Source organism: Chironomus tepperi, unplaced genomic scaffold (genome assembly GCF_022539635.2).
Source record: "Chironomus tepperi strain 1889 unplaced genomic scaffold, CSIRO-AGI_Ctep_v1 contig_85, whole genome shotgun sequence".
NCBI classification, from domain to species: domain Eukaryota; kingdom Metazoa; phylum Arthropoda; class Insecta; order Diptera; family Chironomidae; genus Chironomus; species Chironomus tepperi.
Window position 1 is genome coordinate 4,688,637 of NW_027226207.1, and position 23,347 is coordinate 4,711,983.

Genomic DNA, 23,347 nt, shown 5'->3' on the forward strand with positions numbered 1-23,347 from the left:
TGTTTGCTGGTTTTTAAACTAGATTTTATTCAATTTTTATTTTTTAAAGTATTAAAAACAACAAATAATTTTGGTATAACTTTAAAGCAAAAACAAGCTATAACTTTAAAGGATTTGATAAAAATCAACGGAATTTTTAATTTTGAAATGCGCTGAATAACTAACTCAAACAAACATTAAAAATTTCTAATTAAATTTCCATTTTTGACAGGTTTTCATACAGGAAATGTATATTTATTTAATAATTTGATATCTTATTGACTTAATAAGCTGCTAATAATAATGATTGATATCTTATTTCAGTTTAAATTAGCTAAAAATATATTTGTTTACATTATTTTCCCGCTGAATTACGCTGAATAAATTTAAAAAATCAAAATAAGAATAAAATATCCTCAAATTTCATTAATTAAAGCATATTACAGCCAATCAGTATATCAGAGGAAAAAGTGTTCACCTTGTTCTACGAAAATCGGCTAAAAACAGTGAAGATTTAAGAAAACATAACGTGGCATAGAGGAAATATTAATTTTAATAATTTTTGAAGTAATAGGCCAATTTTCCTATCTATAATAATTCTAAATAAAGTGATTAGCAACAAATTTATCGAATAAGATGTCAAAGTAAGTAGATAAGCTAAGGAACTTATAGAATTCAGCGTTTACTTTCACATTTCTCTGTGATTTGAATTTGAACATATTTCAATTAAAATCTCTTATCTGGAATATTGTTACTTAGTGACGAAACGTAAATTTGCGTGCTTTTGACATTTGTTAATATATTCTGTGCTTAGAATATGATCCAGGAAGAGAATAATGGAATTTCTCTGAATTTCATTTTTATTGAAAATTTTATTATTGTTGTTGTTGTAAAGCTGTCATACTCTTGCATTGTCAAGGATGTCCAGTTTTATTCTGTTCTATATTTCAAATACCTATTGACATTTATTGAAATAGACATTAACTAATCTTTTATTTCACTTCCAGAGTAACATTTAAAATTACACTTACAAGTGATGCTAAACTTCCATTTAAAGTGTAAGTACAACGGAACTAAATCTTATTAGATATGAGTCATTATGAAAAATATTTCTTTGCAGACTCTCTGTTCCCGAAACAACACCATTCACAGCAGTTCTAAAATTCGCAGCAGAAGAATTCAATGTCCCAGCCGCTACATCAGCAATTATCACTGACGACGGAATCGGCATCAATCCATCACAAACAGCTGGCAATGTTTTCCTCAAGCACGGTAGTGAGCTTAGATTAATTCCAAGAGACAGAGTAGGACACTGAAATCGTGATACTGAATTTAAATTTTATATGGATCAAAAAATTGATTTTTAATTTAATTTTTTATTAAAATTGAAAATTCCTCTTTAATTAAATTTTTTTTTTGCAAGTGACATTCAAGCCTCTTTTATTTAGTTATTTAAATAATTGTTAAATCTTTCTAATAAAAAAATGTAATAAATAATAAAAATTTGCTGAATGTGCTTTGGGAAAAAAAAGTTCTTTGGATGCAAGTATAGCAAGGAATTGACTCATTGACTGAATGGAGTATAGATTCCTTTCTTAATAGCTCTATTTCTAACATTTTCCATAGTCTTTAGTGTCATGTTTGACATATAACCTGGTACCAAGAATTTGCTCCATTGAGCAGCAAGTTGAAGAATGGCATGTGGATAATATCCTGTCGTGTATGGAGCGATTCCGACTGTTTTCAATGCTGATTCAACAAATACATCAGCCATTGGTGCCATCCATGTTCCTCTCTTAAGACGTGTCATATTTGTGGCAACTGGTCCAGGCACAACTGACTGTACAATGATTCCATGCTTCTTATATTCCATTGCGAGATCTTCTGAGAATTTATGTGCGAATGACTTTGTGGCTGCATATGTTGTCAAACATCCAGCAGGTACAATTGCAGATAATGATGAAATGTTGATGATCAGTCCATTTTTGCGCTCAAACATTTGTGGCAAAATGATGCTGCACATCATTGGAATTGACAAGGCATTGCAATTGACCATATCAGGGATCACACGATCACGATCAGGAACAGCCAAGAAGTAATCAGGTGCTAAAAAAGAAAGTTTATATTAATCTGTTCAGGACGTTCAGTTAAGCCTTAACACTCACCAACAGTACCCATTCCAACATTATTGATCAAGATTCCGATTTCTTTTCCTTGAATCTTATCCTTAATTTTGTCGTAAATTTCAAGACCTGATGTGAAATTGACATCAATCACCATTGTCTCAACATTGAATTGCTCCTGAATTTCCTTTGCGACTGTCTCTAACTTTGAGAGAGTTCTTGAGACTAAGATTATATTGAGTCCTCGTTTGGCAAGCTAAACAAATATAAGGAAGCATTAATTAATCTTAAATTATTTCCATAAAAAATTGAAACTTAATTTTCAAGCACATTCGCATCGACATTCATTAGTGATAGACCTTTAAAAAGTAATAAACCTTTTTCATTGTTGCATCTTACAATTATTTAATTTTCCTATATTCAATGAAGTACTGTTGTCATGGATGTACATATGGCATTCTAAAAATAACTTTAAATTCAACAGATGTCATCGTTTGATAAGCACAATATTTGGGTAGTTTATCTTAATTGTTCTATAAAAATTTGTGTCGTTCCAATTTGTTTTTCGAATTCCTGTAGGTTATTATTTATATTTTGAACTTGCGTTGAACTTGAACAGATCATTTTACAGTCAAATAATAAAGCGGTAGACAGAGAATGATTATGTATATCAGAAAACTCTGAATCCCTTGATGAATTCAAACAAAATGCTCAATCCGCTCACTTATAGACAATATAAGGATCACCTAAGTGAGTTTCCTCGGAAAATCAAACCATAAGATCCATAGCTGTGCATTATATGCCTTAAAAGGCTAATGATAGGTTCAGTAAATGAGTGCTTGTCAGACTTCTCACTCAAGCTTAGAGCTACAGATGGAAGTGGCCCGAACTATTCCTTTGATGACATTACTGCCTTGGGCCGACAAAGGATAACTGACAAAGCTACTAAGCCACCGAGCCACTCACGACTAACTCATGAGTATTCTCAATCAATATTATTGAGAAATCTCTTTGTCTGTTTGGGTCCTAGACCTTTGGCCTTACAAATTCTTCCCAACTCTACAATTAATAATCTATAAATTCTCAGACATTAATGTCTTTGAATCACATAAACAATTTCAGCTCATATTCACCCTAATATTATTACTAATTTATTCCAATATCAACAAGTATAGCTGAATATTATAAACAATTCATAAGAACTGAGGATAATAACCTAGCAAATATGTAAATAAAGTACAATTGACTCAAATTTTGAGTTACAGTGCCTCTTTACAAATATGACCTGACAGATAAAAGCACTTTAAACTTTTAAGCTGCAATAACTTAACACTCATCATTCATTAATTCACTGGAAGCGTCACTAATTGTTATTTTCATTGTCAACCTTCCGACAAAGTCGCATCCAATCTCATAAATAAATTGCAGTTATCTATTACTAATATCCTATAACTGTGGCCAATATCAAATTAATGTAATAATCGATTCTATTTCCTGATTTCATTCATTCTCTTATTGGGTGTTAAATGCATTAGAACAGTAGTGGCCAACCTGGGTGTCGTGGCATATCTAGGTGGTAAGACCTCGACCGAAACCGTCATACGATTCATGGTTCTTGCAAATATATTTTGGCTGAATACTGATGTGCCGCGGCTTACAGGTTGCCCAACACTGAATTAAAATATACTTACAGATCTGGCATATGCCTTTCCAATACCGTCAGTTGCACCAGTCACAACTGCATAGAAATAATAAAAAAATGTATTAAATTAGAGAAAATATTAATAGGTAAATAAATAGAGTTAGGAAGAGAAGTTGTCAAGGCAAATGGCATGTAACTTAAAATGTGTGCGTCGTATGCCTGTTTACTCAAAAAATCTAATAATTATAGGGATGTATGCTAATTTCCAATACTTATCAAAATCCATCATTAACTTCGATTGCAGTTACATAAAAACTGCTTATTCCTGCAATCTAGTTTGATTGTTTGTTCTGATTAATTATTTAATTTATGCAGCGAAAATAATTTTGATGATTTAAGTCGGTAAAATTGAATATGCGAGTAAACAGAATGCAATAATAAAGTCACTGCATGCGATTGACTTTATATGCATTCTTGTTGAATTTATGAAGTAGAATCAAAGTAGGGAAGTTAATGAAAGTCATTTGATTGTGTTGTGTCATGGAATCTCGGAATCAAAATATTATTCTAGATGATATAACATGGAGTTTGCCATGCATAGGGCAACATTTAACCTGGGTCAGATCCAGTTCAAAATTAAATTCTATTTCTAGTCTCAGAACTGTTTTTTGGCACTGTCATGACAATGACTTCCGTATAGCTCTTAATTAAGACAACCAAAGCAATGATTGCTATTAGGTATGCTAATAGTATCTAACTAATCTTGATGCATGACGAAGAAATTCGATTGATAACGTAGCACCAAATCAAAAATGGATTAACATATTTTAGTCAATTATCATTAGCAAATTGCAAAATAATGGGTATATTGAGGATCAATGTTCATAAAAATGTGATTTATATTGTTTTTATGCAATTCTTTAGATTATGTCTAGTTCATACATAAATTCTTGGGTAGAAATTTGCAATAGTTTGGGAAGGATTGATATGTTTTATGCATTATGATTTGAATGATCACATTCTTAATATGCTATAACTGAGTCTATAGGGGTAAATCCATGAGTAAAAGGAACTGAAAATTTCGATGTGCAATATTTCTCAACTTGTTATTTTTAATTTCTTTTTAAAAAATATCAATAATTGCTCATATCTACAACTCGAACTTTTAACAAGCCATCAAGTAGTGCCGGTGGAATGAAAAGCAATTGTATTTAATGCAATTATGTCCATACAAACATAATTAAGTTAATAAAATTCGAAATATTTTTCTTACGTTTTTACGTACGTAAAACCAAAGTTTTAACCGATTGACGCAGTTTTTTGCAAATATTGACTTAATTAAGTGTTTAAAGAACTTTAAATAGACATAAATGAATGAAGTTTGGGTATGTTTATGAGTTTAAATGATTTCATCCTAGCAAAATTGAGTAATTATCGAAATATTCTAATTTTTGTAAAATTATTTTACGAAAGTTTAACCGATTGACGGAAGTTTTTTGATAATATCTCCCTTAATAAGCATAAATGCTACACTGTTTAGTTCAGAGAAGCTGTAGACCAAGTTTTTATACAACTTTAGTTGTAAAAAGTAAGGAATTGGGCCATATTTAAAGAAATATTGAAAATTTAAACTTTTTTGTGACATTTTCTCACTCATGGATTTACTCATAGGTCATTGTGAATCCTAACCTAAAATTGATCTTTAAATTTAGATTGAAGTCACTCGATTAGCATAAATCTGTCAATCGATACGAAAACTGGCACCATGCCAGAATCACGCCGGTCATGCCAGAGTCACAGAGTACAACTGAACTGGTGCCGTATTTTGGATTGATAAACCGATCTGTGCTTTTCGAGGGAATAAAGAGGTTAAAATCAAATTGAATTCGCCACAATTTACTAAGAAGTGTTTTAAATTTGTATGAAATGTTATACTTCACAAGTGCTAGCAGAAAAAAAATCCATGCAAATTCAATCGATTTTTTAGCAAATTATGGCGAATTCAATTTGCTTTCGACCTTTCATAAACATAGTACATATTTTTGGGAAAGGCAGTAAGAACAGCAATACTATCGTATGCACTGCATGTATTATATCGAAAATAATGCTGACAAATGTTTTTCCTTATCAAAAAACGTATGATTCAGTATTTATACACACTATTTTAAATCAACTTAATATATTCGTATGTCAAAGGAACTAAACACAATCAATTTTTCCATAAAAACACATCAAAATATTCAATTATTCAAACTAAAATAAAATCGATAAAAGTACGTAAATGTAGGTATAAAAGGCCAAAATATTCACAGAATAAAAATCCATTTTCAATTCAAATTTTTCATTTTTTTTTTTTTGTCGCAAATGAAAGCAATTCCGAAGTTCACGAAACAATTGATAAGAAAAAGTGAGTTTATTTAGTAGATAACACAACGTGTTGGATTACACAATACTCGAAACTTACGTGCCCATCTTCCATATTTCTTAAAATCTATTGAACTTCCATAAAGTGCAGGTCCAATAATTTGTTGATATAAGAATCGGAAAACTCCACAGAATAGCTGAACTAGGACAGCAAAGACACAAAAACTACCGAAAAATCCACAACAAGACATTATTAGCTTCTTTAGAGGAACAAACTAATCTAAATTAATTAAATTAAAATGCCGGCTTCAATTTTTTTATTTTTTCACTCTCACAAATGAAAGTTGATCAATATATGCGACGAGTGTGAGGGTGATAAGACGACTGAAAATTATTTTTAGAATCAAATTGAAAATGTGGTCTCTTTACGTACTGCACATGTGCGAGGAGAAATAGCTGAGAGTGAGAGTTCTATAGTTACAATATAAAGGGGGAATATTGCTGTGAATAATGCACAGTAAGGATGATTGTAATGTCGAGAGTATGAGACTTGATGGGATATTAGGAGCTGATTTTCTCACTTAATGTTCTCATGATTCTGATGCTGTGCAGGAGCATGCTTGATAGAATTAATTGATTTATTTCCGATTACAGCAATTTTCTCTTAATCCAGTTGATGATTTGATTTAGCAGTTTATAAGTCAAGTAGATTAACTGCTCATAATTCAATAATTAGCTTCTAAATTGACACGTTGATCTCCTAATTGACTCATTCAAGCCGTTGAATTCAAAATAAAACATTTGATTAGTTTCATAAAAAATTTGTAAGGTTCTAAAATTTCAAATTTGAACAAACCGTTATATCAATTTAAATTCCAAAAGATCGTTATTTTCACTATCAATTTCAATATCAGATAACACATAAAAATTACAGTTTATTGCATTTAATAACAGCTGTACATGTCTCGTGCTATAAAAATAAAATTTCTGCGAGCTTTTTATACACTCGTAAGCCGCAATTCAATAATTCCCATTCGCGAGAAAGTGTAATTCTTCAATTAAATTGCGATAATCGCATCGTTCATAAATACTGTAATAAATAATTAATTTTGATACTTTTTCATTGACTTATTGCATTGAACCTGATCAGTCCAATCATCATCATCATCTTATTTATTTATTGTACATTTAATTCAAGCAGACAATTCTATTTTTGGTATAACACGCTTTGTATCTGACTGTAGTTTATTGCCTCATATTATGTTCTTTATTATTATCAGCTCAATGGCTCATGTAAGCGATTTCAATGGACCTTTTGTTGTTACTATTTAATGTAGAGGAAGACATGAATATAAAATTAAAAAAAAGAGTCATCAGCGTCGAAATTTGATCCGAATTCATGTGGCCGGGCTTTGACGTCAAACGAGTAAATATTGAAAAGTGTTCTTTTCAATTATGAAATAGAATTGTTGCAAAAAATGAATATTAACTAATAATATAAAAATGTTCTACTTAATTTGATGTGAAAAACGCAAATGCTTTTGTGAGGCTCTTTTTCATTACTTTTTATTGTGGGGGCTCGTATCTTTGTGAGGTTACATAGCTATGGGGGTGGATTAGGAGGTGTTCAGGGCTGATTGGACATGAATCTGAAAAGAAATTAAACTTGTAAAGGATTAATGACGTCAAATGTCAAGTTCAAAATTCAGAAAAAATGTCGGAGCAATATATATATATGTGGTCATGCAGACAAACTTCGCCCCAAAATCGCCCCAAACAAAACTAACACTATCACATTTTTCCATTGTTCTCCGTGTAAAATACTAATGATGGTGTTAGTAAATTTCAAAAATTTAACGGTCACTTTTTCATATGACCACATATATATATATTGTGTCGGAGTTAAAAAATTTTGATCTTTAATTTTCAGATTTTATAAAACCGTTAATTTTAATATTTTTTTATCGTTAATTAGAACAAGATGAATTAGTTCTACAATTTATAAGCGATTATTCAACAAAATAATCGCAAACCCTCATCTTCCTTCTCAAATACTGTCGTTCTATAAGATTTATTAAATATATAACCTCAAAAGACCACGAGGACGACGAAAGAATTCTTACAGAGAGGCTGATGAGAGATACAGTGAAGCATTTGGTATTGGTTATTGGTAGAGATCAGCCAGCGATAGAGTCAGTCTAATACGCCAATTGAGAGAAGCCATGGTTCACAGGTGATCTGGAGGATCAGCAAAGTAAGTTCATAACCTCAAAAAACCAACTTTTTGACTCTACCTAATTAATGAACAACTCCACACATTTACTTTCATATATTTGAATATGAAAAAATTTTATTAGCACGAAAAATACGATAATTTATGTTAAATATATATATTTGTACGTAACACGATGATAATACAGAAGGTTATTAAATTTGAAGAAGTAGATATAAATTCCTTTTGATATTTATCATCAGTGCAAATGAACTAATTTGTTTATCAGTAAGATTGAGGCATGAAAGGAACAAGTGAAAAAAGTTTTTATCTAATAAGAACACGCTGAGCTGTAAATTTTTTGTGATTTCAAGCTTGATTTGTCATGGCCTCAAGTTTATCGATAAGAAATATTAGCTCATATGATGGTGAAATAAAGGTTTGATTCACAAAATGCCAATTTACAATTTTTTGATAATTTTTAAGCTTAATGATTTGAGATTGACGCAGTTTAAAGGGAAGTGAATCATAAAACTGCAAATGACATTTCGACATTTTTCATTCATAAAAGTCACAACTGATAATACTCCAACAGCTGGTTGTTATGGGGAAATGGTATTCTCAGCATCTGGAAATGGATTTTTAGAATTGCAAGTTTTTACCGACAAAGCTCGAATTGTGTTTGGGACGTGTAGATTACAAAGAAAATGCACGGTGGAGAAATGGCTTTAGGCTGAAGTGACTCAGGTAATAACTCAGAAATACGGTGACGAAGCGATGTAAGACACAGCAAGTTGTGCTTTTTGGATCATCCTTCAATAAAAATTTTATGCAACTATGCAATGATTGTTATAACGTTCATTTAAAATTCAAAATTTATATTTTTTTTACATATTTGCAAACCCCTTCGAACATAAGTCAGTCTTTTTTAATCACTGAAGAATAAAAATCGTTGAAATTAATTAAAGCCGTGAGACATAAATCATTTTGGCTAAGTAAAGTTAAGAAAATGTCCCCAAAATCCTAAGATTAATACTTCTTACACAAATTAACATATTAAATTGTAATTTACGCCACTTCTTATTAAAAATTGAAGCTCAGAAAAACCCACTTTTAAAAGTTCATTCTATCCTGGTCTATGTACCTTTAAGTTCAAAACAAATAACGGCAAACGACGTCACCATTAACATTGAACAACTCAAATTAACAGAGCACATCGCTTGTGGCTGTTTACTTTTCAAAGAAAGAAATTCATTCAAATTTGTTTTTGATGCTTTAAACTTTAATTAATGTAATTTTATGAATTAAACAAAGGGAGAAAGTTTTTCCACACAATTCTAACTACTAGTTAGTAAAACAAAGGCATTCCAGTTCTCATTCAATAAATTATTCAGATTCTTGGCTAATAAACTAGTCTGTAATTTAAAATAAATAATTGAGAACATCTGCCAAGCACAAAATATGCAATAAAATGTCGGAAATGACATTTTATGAGGTTTTAATATAAATTATTAGTTTATAAATTGCTTATTTTTGGATTTTTACAGCTGACCTATAGAAATAAAGACATTCACATCTCAAACCTTTCATAATCGTAATTTGAATTTGATGTAAATTTGTTGCCAATTCTCACTCATGCAAAACTTTTAATTATATTCAAGCTGATCTCAATAATTAATAACAAATAAAATGTTCTCGCTGTGGTAGACAGATTCAATTTAATGAAAATCGAGCCTCAGCTGCTTAACGACGTAATTGATATGATGGCAGCACTCAGTGAGATTGTAAACATTGAGAAATTAATATTCAAATAATCTATTGATCAGCAATGCTAATTACCATATGCGGTCAAAAGAAAAAAATGAAATGGAATGGGAATTAACGACGCAATTGTTTCGATTCTATCTCGTTCTTTCGTTTATGACTGCAATACCTCCTCAATATCCCCATTTTCGTCATTAATGTCAGTTTATTATTAAATACATTTCGCAATCGTTTCTCATTTTTATTTTGATACAATGAGAAAACTTTTCTCATGATTTAATGACTAAGAACTTTATGTAGAATTGTTCATCTCAGTTCATTCATAAAGATTAATGTGGCTAATACAATCGTCATGGAACGTTTCTTGACCAAAAGTACTAATGATGCTTTCACGAACCTATATTGTTATATACGCCTTTTGATCTCGTTGAATTCTCATATATGAGAGAACTTAGATCGGAGATTTAATGAGGAAGTTGTGTTTTGTGTTTACACTTTGTCTGTTGGAATAGTCTGTTTACTAAGTTAGCTAATAGAGTATAAATGGGTCAGATAATTTGCATCTTCAAGCTAATGTGAAAGTGATTGATGGGTGAGCTGTCAGGATTGCGAAATTGATTAAGTTTTGATGAACATCAACTGGAATAAGGGAATGAGGAGATAGGATTTTGAAGAATTAGGGTTCCCTAGCAGCACAATGCGGTGAATAACAATTGGTTTAAGAAGTTAATGTGTCCTCAAGACAGAATCGTGTCTTGCCGTTAATGCGGCGACGTTGGGGTTGATATCCTACTTCGATTCTAGACTCTGAATTATTGAACTTTGACTACCCAATCGAAGATTTCTGATATTATCCAATATAAAGTTGGCTATGCATCATCTAACTTCATCAAAATCTTGATGATTAGATCTGTCTATGAAATGATTCATAAAACTCATTGAATTGTCAATACTTGAACATACTTAAGTCTTAAGAGTTGCCATTTCAAGAGCGTAACCAAAAAGTTTCCAGAAAATACTCTAATTACCAATAAATCATTCAATTCAGTACTAGTACTCTTAATATAATAGATTGTCGAACATTAAAATCAATCATCTACTCAGAAACTACAAAGCTTCAAGAATCCAAAACTCTTAAAAGCTCTTTACGTCAAAACTGGATTCCCAATAAATCAATTCATTGTCAAGTCGTCTCATCCAATTCTTTCAAGGCCTTTATAAGAAATTTAATCTATAAATTTAAACATATGTCATTGACCCACTGAAACTTAATATTCCAATATAATAACAAACATTTCCGATGATGATCACGTAATTATTATCAAAAACCAAAAGCTTTCAATACCCAAAAATAGAAATAAAAATATATACATATGATAGGTCAAATTCTACATGGGGTTCGAGATCGTCTTTCCATTTACAGAAGACGATTAAATTGCGCTTAATTCGCTCGATACTTTTTATAATTCAATTTAAGTACTAAAGTTTCACATGCTGTATGTGAAAAAAAAGGAAAGAAATATACGATAAAAAAATGGCAATGACGTAAATCGAAATTCTTTTAATGTATTGGAGATGTTGTTTAAAATTTTGTACACAAGAGATGCATTCAGCTGTGATCGATGATTGAGACGAAATGCCTGACTTCTACACTGGTTCTTTATCTGTTTTCAACCGTCGTTCAATGTGTGCGCGACGCTAAGTTTTTTTTTTTTTGTGGATTAATACAGCTACAACGAGCATACATGTATGAATTGTGGAGTTGTATTTCAAGTCGGGGATTAATCATCAGTTGAGTTGTTTGGAATTTGTATAAATTAAGAAGCTGGAGGTGATTTACGATTTAATTTATGGGGATTGTCTGGAATTAGTTGGGACAGAGGATGGGTGACTCAATGTTGGATGGAAATGGATTCTTCGTTGACTTAGGTAAGGAACTCTCCTGATTTGATTGGGTTTAGTCAGAGTTGACAAATCTTTTGGCGCCAAAACCACACTAGAGTACCGCGTCTCATTCGTTGATCATCACTGACTGGATCTCTGACTGGATCTAGAAACCGTAGTTAAATCTTGAAATTCACTAACTAAACCTCAATTCATACCAAATCCATACTGCATCTAAACTGCAAATCACCTATTCCACGAGGAAAATTAATTAAGAATTAATCAGAACTTAATAACCAGCACATACCATAAATCATACTCGGTCAATCGATAATTCACAATAAAATAACATTATGCATGACACAACTGCCGCACGAGACCATGACGTTTTAAAAAACTAGTCTCATATTTTTAAATTCACTTTTTACTCACTTCAGAGCACTTCTCAACTTCAACTCGAAACGACGACGTCGAGTCGTAGACGCGCGCTGAACAATAAAAAAAAAAAGTCAGTCAAAACGGTTGTTATTATTTTTATATTTTTTTTGGCAATATTTGGAGACGTCAGAATGAAATAAAATATGTGAAAAGAATGATTTTTGTGAATATAAAGAAGAATCAAGCAAGAAGGAAGTAAAATTTAATCTCATCGCTCGTGTCATTATTTTTGTGAATCTTTATGAACCACAAAAAATACAGTGAAATATCTCATAAAGAAGTAGAACAATCAACCATAATAAAAAACATCGGTTCCTCTCGCAATTTGCATTAAAATCTTTTGTGTGTGTATTGTTCACAATTCAAAATAGCCGAAAAGGTGTATAAGCTGCTGTTTTTGTTTTTCAATACGGTGCGCATCTATAGCCACCTGTTGACTTTATTGTGTATTTAAAGTGAAATTTCTGGCCGATTTAATGACGTCAATTGACAATAGTGCTTATTAACATTTAAATGAATTTATATCTAATCTCCATTTAAGTGATGACAACATAGAAAAAAGTTAATTGAGTAATAGCTTCAAAAGAGACAGAATGAATTCGCGTGACATTTTCGATTACGTTTAACGCGTGTTAACCTACAACTTTGTGCTCTTTTTTTCTTCTTCGATTTTGGATATAATTAAGGAATTATAATGATATATCTCAAATTTGAAGTAATAAAGCATTGATGCCGATGTGAAATGCCAAAAAAAGATATATTAAGTGACTGATCAATCAAATATTTGCCCCGAGGACTCGACGTTGAATCAATATAAAGAAAAGAGACATAAACCATTGTGTTTCTTAGCTATTTAACTACTACCAAAGTTGCGAATTACAGTCATAAAAAAATTGTGTGTACGAGCTAAGGAGTGTGTGGATTCTAATTAAAAAATCGTGAACTTCGTGGTGAATGGTAAACAAAAAATTATTATTAATGAATATGACTAAAGTGCATTTTTTTGGATGTTATGAATAATGTCTGAGGAAGCTCTGAATAATATGAATGAGAAGTTCTAGTCTGTTCCCGAGCGACGGAGTCAATTTGGCTTTCAAAAACACTCGACTTCTATTTGGTGTTAATAAATGAGGTTTAAAAGAGCATTAAGAGCTCCAAGGCAGAGTCTTATTCATTTAAGTCGCTCGGAATTGTGTCGCTGAATGCGAATAAAAATTCGGCAAAGTGTAAATTTTTAAAGAAAATTTAAAATTTAAATGTGATAAAAATATTTTTATTGAATATGCCTTGAAATATTTGCATATTCTGACGTATGATGGCGAGAAATAAGCTAATAAAAAGTGATAATATCAAGGTTGGGTGGGGATTATTAAAAAGAACTTCAAGTTGATTGAGAAAATTTGATAAAGATTACAAGATATCAAGTGGAATTATGATTTGTTTTTGTTGTTTTGTTAAGTGCAGATGTACTGGATGTATACAAATTTTTTGAACAATGTAGATTCGATTTTAGTGCTGAGCCAGTCTTACCTTTTGTTGCTCATTTAGTATCCTGTACTGTCAATAATTTTCTCACTAAGTTTGGGCTTAGACAATTAGTTCAATCCAATTTTGGATGCTTAAATTCATTGGTTTATTGACAATGACGAAGTTTTCAGCTACAAATGTAAATATAGAATATGATCCAGATTCTCAAATTAAAAAATTGAGAATGTTCTGTTATCAATCTTAATAAGGTCTCAATTATTCAGTTATATAACGTTTAGCCATTGTGTCTGACAAGCATTGTGATCTGAGTAAACAAATTGTTGACCGGAGATGAATGGATTTGAGTCCAACAATGTATTAACTTGGATTCGAGTGGGATTTTCATACAAAATGCTAGTAGACTTTGAGTTCTGATTAGTAATTCTATTTAATATTGGATGCAGTGGCTTGTTAAGGATGGGTTGCGCGTTTTACACATTTAAACATGAGCGCCAAGAGGTCTGTCTATGTGAAAATAAGATAAGACTCTATTTGTATTATTAATTGTTTGAATTATGCTCATTCCTATGGAATTTAGCTTCAAACTACTTAATCTTCACAATCCATAGCATCCGCAAGATTTAAAGTATTGCGACTGCTTCAAATAAACATGCAGAAATCCCAGACAATACAAAGATTCATCTCAACACCATCAAAAATGCACTTTAAAAACCTGAAACCACAAAAATTCCAAAAAAGGAATAAATCTTTAAAATAAAATCCCTGAACATACATAAAATACAATTTCAGGTTGGTGTACATCAGGAAATGCCACAAGTCCTCAACTGCTCCATATGATAGATTCAATTTCTCTCGCTGTCTGTCATCTGCTTCCTACAATATAAAATATTCGCAAAGTCTCATTTATGAAAAGATACAAATGAAATTGATTTCATCCGGTGTGGATATCTATGCATATACACCGCATCTCTCTCTCGAGAATGACTTTTTGACAAATGACTACGGCAATTAGATGATCAGTAGGAATATAAATATAGAGATACAAAGGCATAAATGCAATGTCAAAGTGTGCTAAATGTGTGATTTAAATATAAATGTGCGTGGATAGTGTCAGTGACCAATGACATTAACATGAATTTTTGTAGTTATTCGTGACAAGCGAACTATATAAATTAAGCAAATGCCATAAATTGTGAGTTTGTTGCTTGACAAAAAGAGAAATTATTTAGGTTAATAACCGCAAAACAAATATTGTGCCTAATACATCGCAATTTTATATTTAATTCTGAGCATTAAACATGCAATGTGATGATAGGATAAAAAGCGCAAGAAATAGTCTAATTAAAATAAATGTACGCATTTTTAAATCGAGTGTCTCAAAGTGAAAAGAGCGACAAAACAACTTTTTAATTGAATATTGATAAGCTAAACAAACAAAATAGTGTATATACATAAGAAGTACACACGAACGTTGCGGGTTTAAGCGGCATATATATAAAAAAAAACAGAGAGAAATAATGTACATGGCTTTGCCGTCTCTCAATAGTAATAATAGTTCCACTTCAACCACCGAACTTCCAACAATTAAATTCAATATTCCAACTTTAACCATTATTGAGGATTTTGATAAATTAATTGCCAAAGAAGTGATTTTCGACGAAACAGGTAAGCCAACATGAATATTATTTAGCGGCACTAGCACTCCCCAATGTTTGCTAGTGACGGTCATTGGAAATTTGAATTTTTTGATATGGGCCATCCTGAGCAAACTAAATTCATGATAAAATCGCTAGAGTTCTGCTATCGCGACATACTATAGTTAAGATGTGCGGGTATCTTGGTAGTTGCCCTGTCGGTTATGTGGTGGCTGTTTTTCACTCATTCTCTCAATACAAAATGAGAAATTTGTCTCTCGAAGGTGATGTGCACTTAATTTTTAGAAATTGGATCGTTCCGAGTAACACAAAGTCACAACCTAATCACTAAAATACTGCTATTGCGACACATCAACACTAAGACGGTTAGATACCCTTCCAAGTACCCTGCCGGTTACGGTTAACACAAAAAGGGGGAATTTGCAACTCAAAGATGAAGAGCACTTCATGCTCAATTGAACTCAATCTACTTTCCATACCATACATCACTTGCAAACAACCCCAATTAACAAATTTTTATATATTTTGTCGCTTTTATACTAAATACTTCGAATGACGTTGGCAAAAAAATATGTATATAATTTTATTTGAAATATGTGAGGAATATAAAATTCAAATGAGATGAAAATGTGGTTCCACATCCAACATTTAAATAAAAAAAAATTTGTTTCTTCTTAGTATTATAAAATTTTAAGCAGTAAGCTCTTATCAAAAAATGGAAGCAAAATAAAAAGAACAACGCAGTAGACTCTTGACGCAATTTACTTGAAATAATATGAATTTGAAATTTTAATTGCTCCATAATGCTACCTTCATGTGCTATTTATAGACATACTGAATAATTGTTATCTGGGTAGGTACAGTTGAACTGATATAGGGGAAAAAAATATAAAGTAAACGAGAGAATTATTAGAAAAGTGTGCGAATTGTGTAATAATTGGAATAGTTGTCACAAGATTAATGGCAATAGTCAATGAGATCTGTTTGTTAATGCTTTGGCTCGTGTATTTTTGCATTTTAAGCATGTTATTCTGGTTCTGGTTATTGAGAAAACTTTTTTGCATGAGCTTTTAAATTTAAACTTGATATTATGGAAATGTGCTTAGATTCGTATCTATAAGAGGACATTCACAGATGGTCAGTCCACTCCTTATCTTCAAGGTCAGCTAATCTATTGAATTAGCAATGCAGCTCGAAGTGGACTTGACTACACATGAAGCTTGACTCGACTTCAAGCTAAAGTAACCAGTTAGTAAAGCTTCCCAATTGCTCTATATCAATGGTGAGCAACCTGACGCACACGGAACCCTAGTGTGTTGCCAAAAATGTTAAGTAATGCTAATGAACCGTATGCCGTGTGCGGTTTCTGTCGAGTCTTACCATCAAGGTGTGCCACTATCCTATATACTCAAAATTAATTCATGTCCATTGATTTTTTAGCAAAAAAGTTATATCCTCAGGACAAACAATTTTTTATCTAAATAAGCCACTAATTTAACTAAATGTGTTAAACACCTTGTCAATCTATTATGCAATTTTAATGTGAATGAAAAAAAAAATATATTCAATAACCTGAGGGGACTTTAATCGTTCAAATTGAAAGCAACACACAAAATCAGTAAAATCACTTAACAGTCAGATCACAACCTTAACAAAAAATAAATTACCATATTTTTCAATAGAAAACTTTGTTTTGTTCTTTCTATACTGGACAGTATCCCATTCATTAAATTCATGAACTCTGGATGTTCCAGAGTTAATCGTATCACTACTGGTGGAATTGGAAAACAATAGAATGGAAGTTGCGTGAATTAAATGGCTGTTATTGATAGAATTTAGAGACATTTGACATTGTTATTGAATTAGTAAGGCTAGTAATTAGAAGCAGACAATGTTGCGTTGTTAGATTTGTCAAAGTAATCAGTTGCACGTGCTGGAACTGACGAGTTTATTACTTTCGCACACAGAAAGAGTTCCAGATATCTCGACTGGAACAAATTCTCACGAAATCATCAAGTTATCTGGAAGTTTGAAGCAATTTTCTAAGAACTTACGAAAACACGACTCCAATTCAATTTTCATTGACTTTAATTCCACAGTTATCATGAGTACCCACACATAATTCTCAATAGCTTTATCTAATTTCCAATTAAACTTAACACAGGGTAAAGCTTTTTCCATCAAAATTCATATGTTTTCAAGAACAAGAGTCAAAACATAAAACAGCTGTTTTCAATAGAAAAACATAAGTTCTGAAATACGTAGGCAGACCAAACCAATTCTCTTTATCAATTCCTTCAATTTTACAACGAATATTTTGATAAAAATCACAACAACAAATTGACTTTGTCATTCATTATGAAATAACAGCACGGAATTGTATTTTTTTAAGCACTTCCAAGTGCTATACAAAAGAGATGATAGCATTCTCTCAATGACCTTTTGTTTTTAATTACTTAATGAAACAAATAGCGGTTTGTTAATTCAAGAGCAATAAACCACAGACTTAATGTATGTATTTTTACCGAAACGTAAATTTCGCTGTATATTCTTATATTTTCATTTTAATGGCAAGCTGTTGTTCGCGCATCTGATTTCGAGATATTTGCGGTTTTTTCATGGCCGAAGATATGCAAAAAAGAAGTTTCTACAGCTTTCGATATTAGAAATGAACTGTTGTTGTCTTGAACAGGAATTTTGCCCCGGGCGGTTCATTATGGATTGTGTCCGTCTGTTGACTGTCATGAAGTAACTTATAGCTTGACCATCCTTGGATGTTGTCTTTGTCTGTCTGCAAATGTTAGCCACACCGAAGTCATTTATCCATGGCTGTCAAAATCTGCCACTCAAATTGCCAATCCACTCCCATTAAAAATAACTGAATCTTGATTCCAAAACCAATTAATTAAATTTCTCTCATTTTTTGCCATTTAGGTGAGAAGCACATAGTCAAACTTCTTCATTTTCCAAATATAACACCGAGTGAACAAAAACGCCTCCTAATGTCTGGATCAAGTTCCGCAAGTTCAGACGATGAGCAAGATCCTAGTCAAGAGGGTGTTCAAAAAACCCAAAGAAAGAAATCATCAACAAAACGAACACTTGACCTACAGCGAAAAATTTCGTTGAGTAAATTACGGGAAGAGAAAAAAGAACCAAAACTACACAATCTACAAAATGCAGTCGAAAATCACAATAACAATAATAATCACAGTGCAGGTATAACAGATTCTTCATCAGCGACGTCAATTAATATTGAAAAATCAGCACCAATTACAATTAAGCATGGAAAGAATCGTCAAGCCAAAAATGGAAAAATTTCGGGTGGATATGAACAATTTTCAATGTCATTGCTTACAGTGCCAATGCCTAAAGATTATGGTGAGCCAAGCAGTGACGACTTGTCAAGTGAATGGGATTCGGACACTGTTAATGAAGTTAACAAAACGAATGGAACTGCGAATAAAGAATCTAAGGTGAGGCTTTGACTATTAATAGAATATTTAAGAATATTTTACAAACAAACAAGATTATCAACAGCTTGTAGGTTTGATTGGAGGTTGTTTTGGTAGTGATGTTTATGATTTAGAAGTTTAGCAGGTTCTAAGTTTTGGATTTGGGTATTGTTTAGGGCTTATCTAACGAGATTCAAAGAGTTTGTGGATCTATAAACTAATCTTTTGTAGACGCACCTTGTGAACGACTACATTGTATGATCTGAGCTTGGATCTGTTTATATTGAAAACAACAATATTATCTCACAAATTCTAACTCAGTTGACAGCTGTATGCTTGCCTTAATTTTCTATATATTTATGAAATTTAAGTTAATAATTCCAATTTTTACTCGACACAAGGCGAGTTATTTCTCTCACTTTATAGTTGTATAATTAATTGAAAATAATACACCACCGAAAGACGTCAATCAAAGTAATATTATTGGCTGTTACGTTCACTTCTCATTTAACGCGTTTTTAATAACGATTTGATGATTCTAGCTTACGATTTATTAATGCACATTTTGCCATCACTACATGCAATATTTATCCATCTCAAATTCGTTAAACATCACTCATGTAAAATTTAATTTAAAGCCATTCTGGCTAATATTAAGTAAATCTCTACTCAAAATGTAAAACCACTTTCATATCAATAAATCAATCTTATTATTATTAATGCACAATAAAATTCTATGTTATTAAATCATCCCTAACTATGTAGATTGTATCTTAATCCATATGATTATTAACCTGACTGGATATTCATTGAATAATTGAATGTCTTGCTCATTACTCTTTCCTTTTACGTAATTCATTAAATAAAAATGTTTTTTAAGAAATTTTTAATGCAAACTAAACAGTTATTGTATGTACTTTTATGAATACTTTCGTTTTTTATCGTCAATTGAATTTTATTTACAATAATAAGCTTGCCGAGTAAATATTTTTGAAAATGCCTTCTGGTTGGTAAGCATTATCAACAGAACAAATAGAAGTTTATTCACTTTGATCACATTTTAAGTAGGTAAAAGCTTTTTACGAACTAATTTGTTATCAACCAGCTAAGCTTTAACAAAATAAATCAAGTAAACCGCAAAAACCTCAGTTATACATTGATTGACATACCTGTGTGATTTTTGCATTGCGTCTTAGGAAATAAGCTGTCAATTTAGAATTGCTGGATGTTAATTAGTCATTCGATTTTTGCTGTATCTTGCCATTGTTATGGAGATTAAGTATACTGCTGTAAATGCTGATGAACTTTTATACTTTATCTGCAGATTGCTTGTCTTTATTTCCTAAAAGGATTAACGATTGTTGATGTTTTGAATTTAGTACTTAGTTTTACCTGCTTTTAAGATGTTTATTCTTTGAATTTCTAAGCCGATTGAGATTTTTTTACAAAATTTCTGATTTTATAGTAAATTTTTGGCGCCAAAAGTTACTTTGATTGTTTTTAAAATTTTAAAATGTAACGGCTAACATCCAGTTACAAATCAATCAATATAGCATATTAAAGCTTACAAAGTCTTTAAAGACTTCCCAAAATAATCACAGCTTGTTTTGATTGACATTCGATAGCGAAAAACCCACAACCAATACAGCTCAGCAGTCCTTCCTTAGTTAAGACATAATGATTAATTGTTTAAGAAGTCTGTGTCGTTCACTTGCCTCCGCAAGTGTGACGTTGCTGCTAACATGTGTACGGAATAAAACAGATCATTTATTAAAAGCACTTACTTTTATTTTTGAGAAAAACAACTTGACTTAGTTGCCTGTTATACATTATAGCTGAACATGTTACTAACATCATTATTAATAAAATTACAGAAGTCCATGATTGGATGGAGGAAATTAAGGAATATAGTACAATGGACACCATTTTTTCAAACATATAAAAATAAGCAAAGATATCCATGGGTACAGCTTGCTGGTCATCAAGGAAATTTCAAGGCTGGATTAGATGCAGGAACGGTACTAAAGAAATTAACGCCCAAAGAAGAAGTTTGTTTTAAGGAATTAATGAAGGATGTCCTTCGACCTTACGTGCCTGAATTCAAGGGAATTGTTGATGGTGATGACAGTGAATGTAAGTGTTTTAAAAAAGGCATTAAAATCCATTACTTATATGATTTTTTTTATTGACAATTCAATGTGCTCCATCAACCATCACAGCTCAATATCTTCAGCTTCAAGATTTGTTGAGTGACTTTAATAAACCATGTTGTGTTATGGATTGTAAAATAGGAGTGAGAACATATTTAGAAGAAGAGTTACTGAAGGCTAAAGAGAAACAAAAACTTAGAAAAGTGAGTGGCTTATTAAATTAATTCAAAAATTATTCGAAAGTATGTCAATGTTCAAGTTTAAGCATGTCATTAACACCATAAATTTCTCCATGTTTTGTTTAGGATATGTACGAGAAAATGATACAAATAGATCCAAATGCTCCAACGGAAGAAGAGCATCAAGCCAAAGGCGTCACAAAACCTAGATACATGGTAAGATATCAGCCTTATCACTTAATTTTAAATCATTTTCTGCATGACTGACATGTGACATTGAAAGTTTCTTTAAAAGTGTGCAATTTTTTGGTTTGGTGAGAAAATAAGGTTGGAATTTAATGATCACTTTGGTATGGATGGAATTTGAAAGGCTGGAATTTTTATTGATTGGAATTTTGATAGATTATTGCAGAGGCATAGCCAAAATGATTCCTAAATTACTATTCTGTTTGAGTTGAGTATGGGAAGGATTGGCAAGTTAGTGGGACGAAGTTAAGTCATGTAGGTTAAGTCTGCTATTGTTTACATCAGAAAAGGGAGAAGTTTGATCTAGGTCAGTTTATTACGTTCTTGTTAAGTCCTGCGAGGGTTTCAACTGCGTTCATAACATCCAGTAACTCATTAATAACCATAAATTCTTTTTCTTTCCATCATCCAGGTATGGCGCGAGACGATATCAAGTACAGCCAATTTGGGTTTCCGAATTGAGGGCATTAAGAAAGATGATTTAAAATCTAAAGACTTTAAGACGATAAAAACGCGAGATGATATTGTTGAAATGTTTAAAGAATTCATAAAAGGCTATCCATTCGCGCTGGTGAGTAAATTGAGTTATTTTGAGATTATTTGCACATGTTTATCTTGCTTATTTCCATTTTTCTCTTCTCATCTAAAATAGCGGAAGTATATTCAACGTTTGAAAGCTATTCGTGCCACGCTTGAGCATTCGGAATTCTTTAAATCTCATGAGATCATTGGAAGTTCACTTTTATTTGTTCATGATCGAAGTAATGCCAGTTGTTGGCTCATTGACTTTGCAAAAACGGGGAACTTACCCGATGACATCAAAATAACTCATAAAAAGAATTGGGAAGTTGGAAATCATGAGGATGGATATTTAATTGGATTAAATAATATTATTGAGCTGTTCTGTTCAATAGCCAGGGAAACTGAATATTTTGATAAGTCAGACGAAGAGGATGACGAGGAACTCAATTCAAGTGATTAACGCTGATGTACTTTATGGAAATTCAAGTTGAACAGGGCAATAAATGATCAGGATAGACCACCTGAATAACTTCCGCATGATCCAAGCCTTGGAAGTTAGCGAAATGAATAAAATCTCCACTAAATAATACATAATAATGTTGTATATAATATAGTTAAAGAAACTTTTAAAAATTCCATACATGTTCAACCTTCACTGATAGCAAGTTCCATATTGCATCCTTAGGATAAGCTGATAAGAGAAGAATTAATATTTTTATAAGATTGTTATTGTACAATAAAGACTTTGTTTATTAATGATAAACCATTTTAAGAATGTCGCATTTCTTATTTCTGTGAAAAATATTTGCTTTCTACTGCTTTTAATTGATGTTCAGGTATTTAATTACAGTATAAGACTCAAAAAAAGCCGAATTAGTTATTTTTCAGTTTAACGGCTATTTGAAAATTCAAAATTTTCCCGCAAAAAATCTGAGCTGAATTCGTTTAATCCGTAATTTGGAACTTTGTGAATGAAAGGTATATGGACATTTCCACCGATTGGTTGAATTTCGTTTATTCCTGTCTCTAATGTTACCGTTTTTGGAAAATTTGATTTGCTAAAATTTTAAACTTCAACTAATCAAATAATATCAGAAACACATGAGTTTTCTTATTTTTAGCTATTTAATGATTTTGATGTTATCAATTTAACTTATCAAGCTATAATTACATCAAAAATCGAAGTCAAAATTCAGTACGTTTTTGCGGATTAGCGTTGCTTTGAAAAAAATTACATAAAATCTCA

The 23,347-nt window shown here is 31.6% G+C and overlaps 3 protein-coding genes and 1 long non-coding RNA gene across 4 annotated transcripts; 2 read left to right on the forward strand and 2 right to left on the reverse strand.

Moving 5' to 3' along the window:
- Window positions 1–467: 467 nt before the first annotated feature.
- Window positions 468–1,438, forward strand: Ufm1 (Ubiquitin-fold modifier 1). The gene is made up of 3 exons (XM_070634827.1): window positions 468–623; window positions 987–1,037; window positions 1,100–1,438. The coding sequence occupies exons 1-3, from the start codon at window positions 616–618 to the stop codon at window positions 1,293–1,295; spliced, it is 255 nt and encodes an 84-aa protein (XP_070490928.1). The 5' UTR covers window positions 468–615; the 3' UTR covers window positions 1,296–1,438.
- On the reverse strand, window positions 1,336–6,498 carry spidey (hydroxysteroid 17-beta dehydrogenase 12 spidey). Its single transcript, XM_070634826.1, has 4 exons — window positions 6,209–6,498; window positions 3,794–3,840; window positions 2,145–2,358; window positions 1,336–2,085 (listed from the first exon to the last, which is right to left on the reverse strand). The coding sequence occupies exons 1-4, from the start codon at window positions 6,357–6,359 to the stop codon at window positions 1,544–1,546; spliced, it is 954 nt and encodes a 317-aa protein (XP_070490927.1). The 5' UTR covers window positions 6,360–6,498; the 3' UTR covers window positions 1,336–1,543.
- A 742-nt stretch (window positions 6,499–7,240) lies between these two features.
- Window positions 7,241–12,530, reverse strand: LOC139086390 (uncharacterized). The gene is made up of 3 exons (XR_011544007.1): window positions 12,276–12,530; window positions 12,187–12,218; window positions 7,241–7,757 (listed from the first exon to the last, which is right to left on the reverse strand). It is a non-coding gene; the product is annotated as an uncharacterized lncRNA (long non-coding RNA).
- LOC139086387 (inositol-trisphosphate 3-kinase A-like) lies at window positions 12,405–22,876 on the forward strand. Its single transcript, XM_070634825.1, has 8 exons — window positions 12,405–13,363; window positions 14,684–15,559; window positions 18,484–19,025; window positions 20,879–21,137; window positions 21,224–21,357; window positions 21,460–21,549; window positions 21,992–22,150; window positions 22,232–22,876. Exons 2-8 carry the CDS (start codon window positions 15,412–15,414, stop codon window positions 22,559–22,561), a joined length of 1,662 nt encoding a protein of 553 aa, XP_070490926.1. The 5' UTR covers window positions 12,405–13,363; window positions 14,684–15,411; the 3' UTR covers window positions 22,562–22,876.
- Window positions 22,877–23,347: the final 471 nt, after the last annotated feature.

What these genes read in the sequence shown, in the direction of transcription:
- LOC139086387 (XM_070634825.1), top strand. Translation starts at nt 15,412, where the DNA reads ATGTACATGGCTTTGCCGTCTCTCAATAGTAATAATAGTTCCACTTCA. An exon ending in TCACAAAACCTAGATACATG is followed by an intron (nt 21,550 to 21,991) that starts GTAAGATATCAG and finishes TCCATCATCCAG; the next exon opens with GTATGGCGCGAGACGATATC. An exon ending in AAGGCTATCCATTCGCGCTG is followed by an intron (nt 22,151 to 22,231) that starts GTGAGTAAATTG and finishes CATCTAAAATAG; the next exon opens with CGGAAGTATATTCAACGTTT.
- spidey (XM_070634826.1), bottom strand. Translation starts at nt 6,359, where the DNA reads ATGTCTTGTTGTGGATTTTTCGGTAGTTTTTGTGTCTTTGCTGTCCTA. An exon ending in GAAAGGCATATGCCAGATCT is followed by an intron (nt 2,359 to 3,793) that starts GTAAGTATATTT and finishes ATATTTGTTTAG; the next exon opens with CTTGCCAAACGAGGACTCAA. An exon ending in TGTTGGAATGGGTACTGTTG is followed by an intron (nt 2,086 to 2,144) that starts GTGAGTGTTAAG and finishes TTTCTTTTTTAG; the next exon opens with CACCTGATTACTTCTTGGCT.
- Ufm1 (XM_070634827.1), top strand. An exon ending in GCTAAACTTCCATTTAAAGT is followed by an intron (nt 1,038 to 1,099) that starts GTAAGTACAACG and finishes ATTTCTTTGCAG; the next exon opens with ACTCTCTGTTCCCGAAACAA.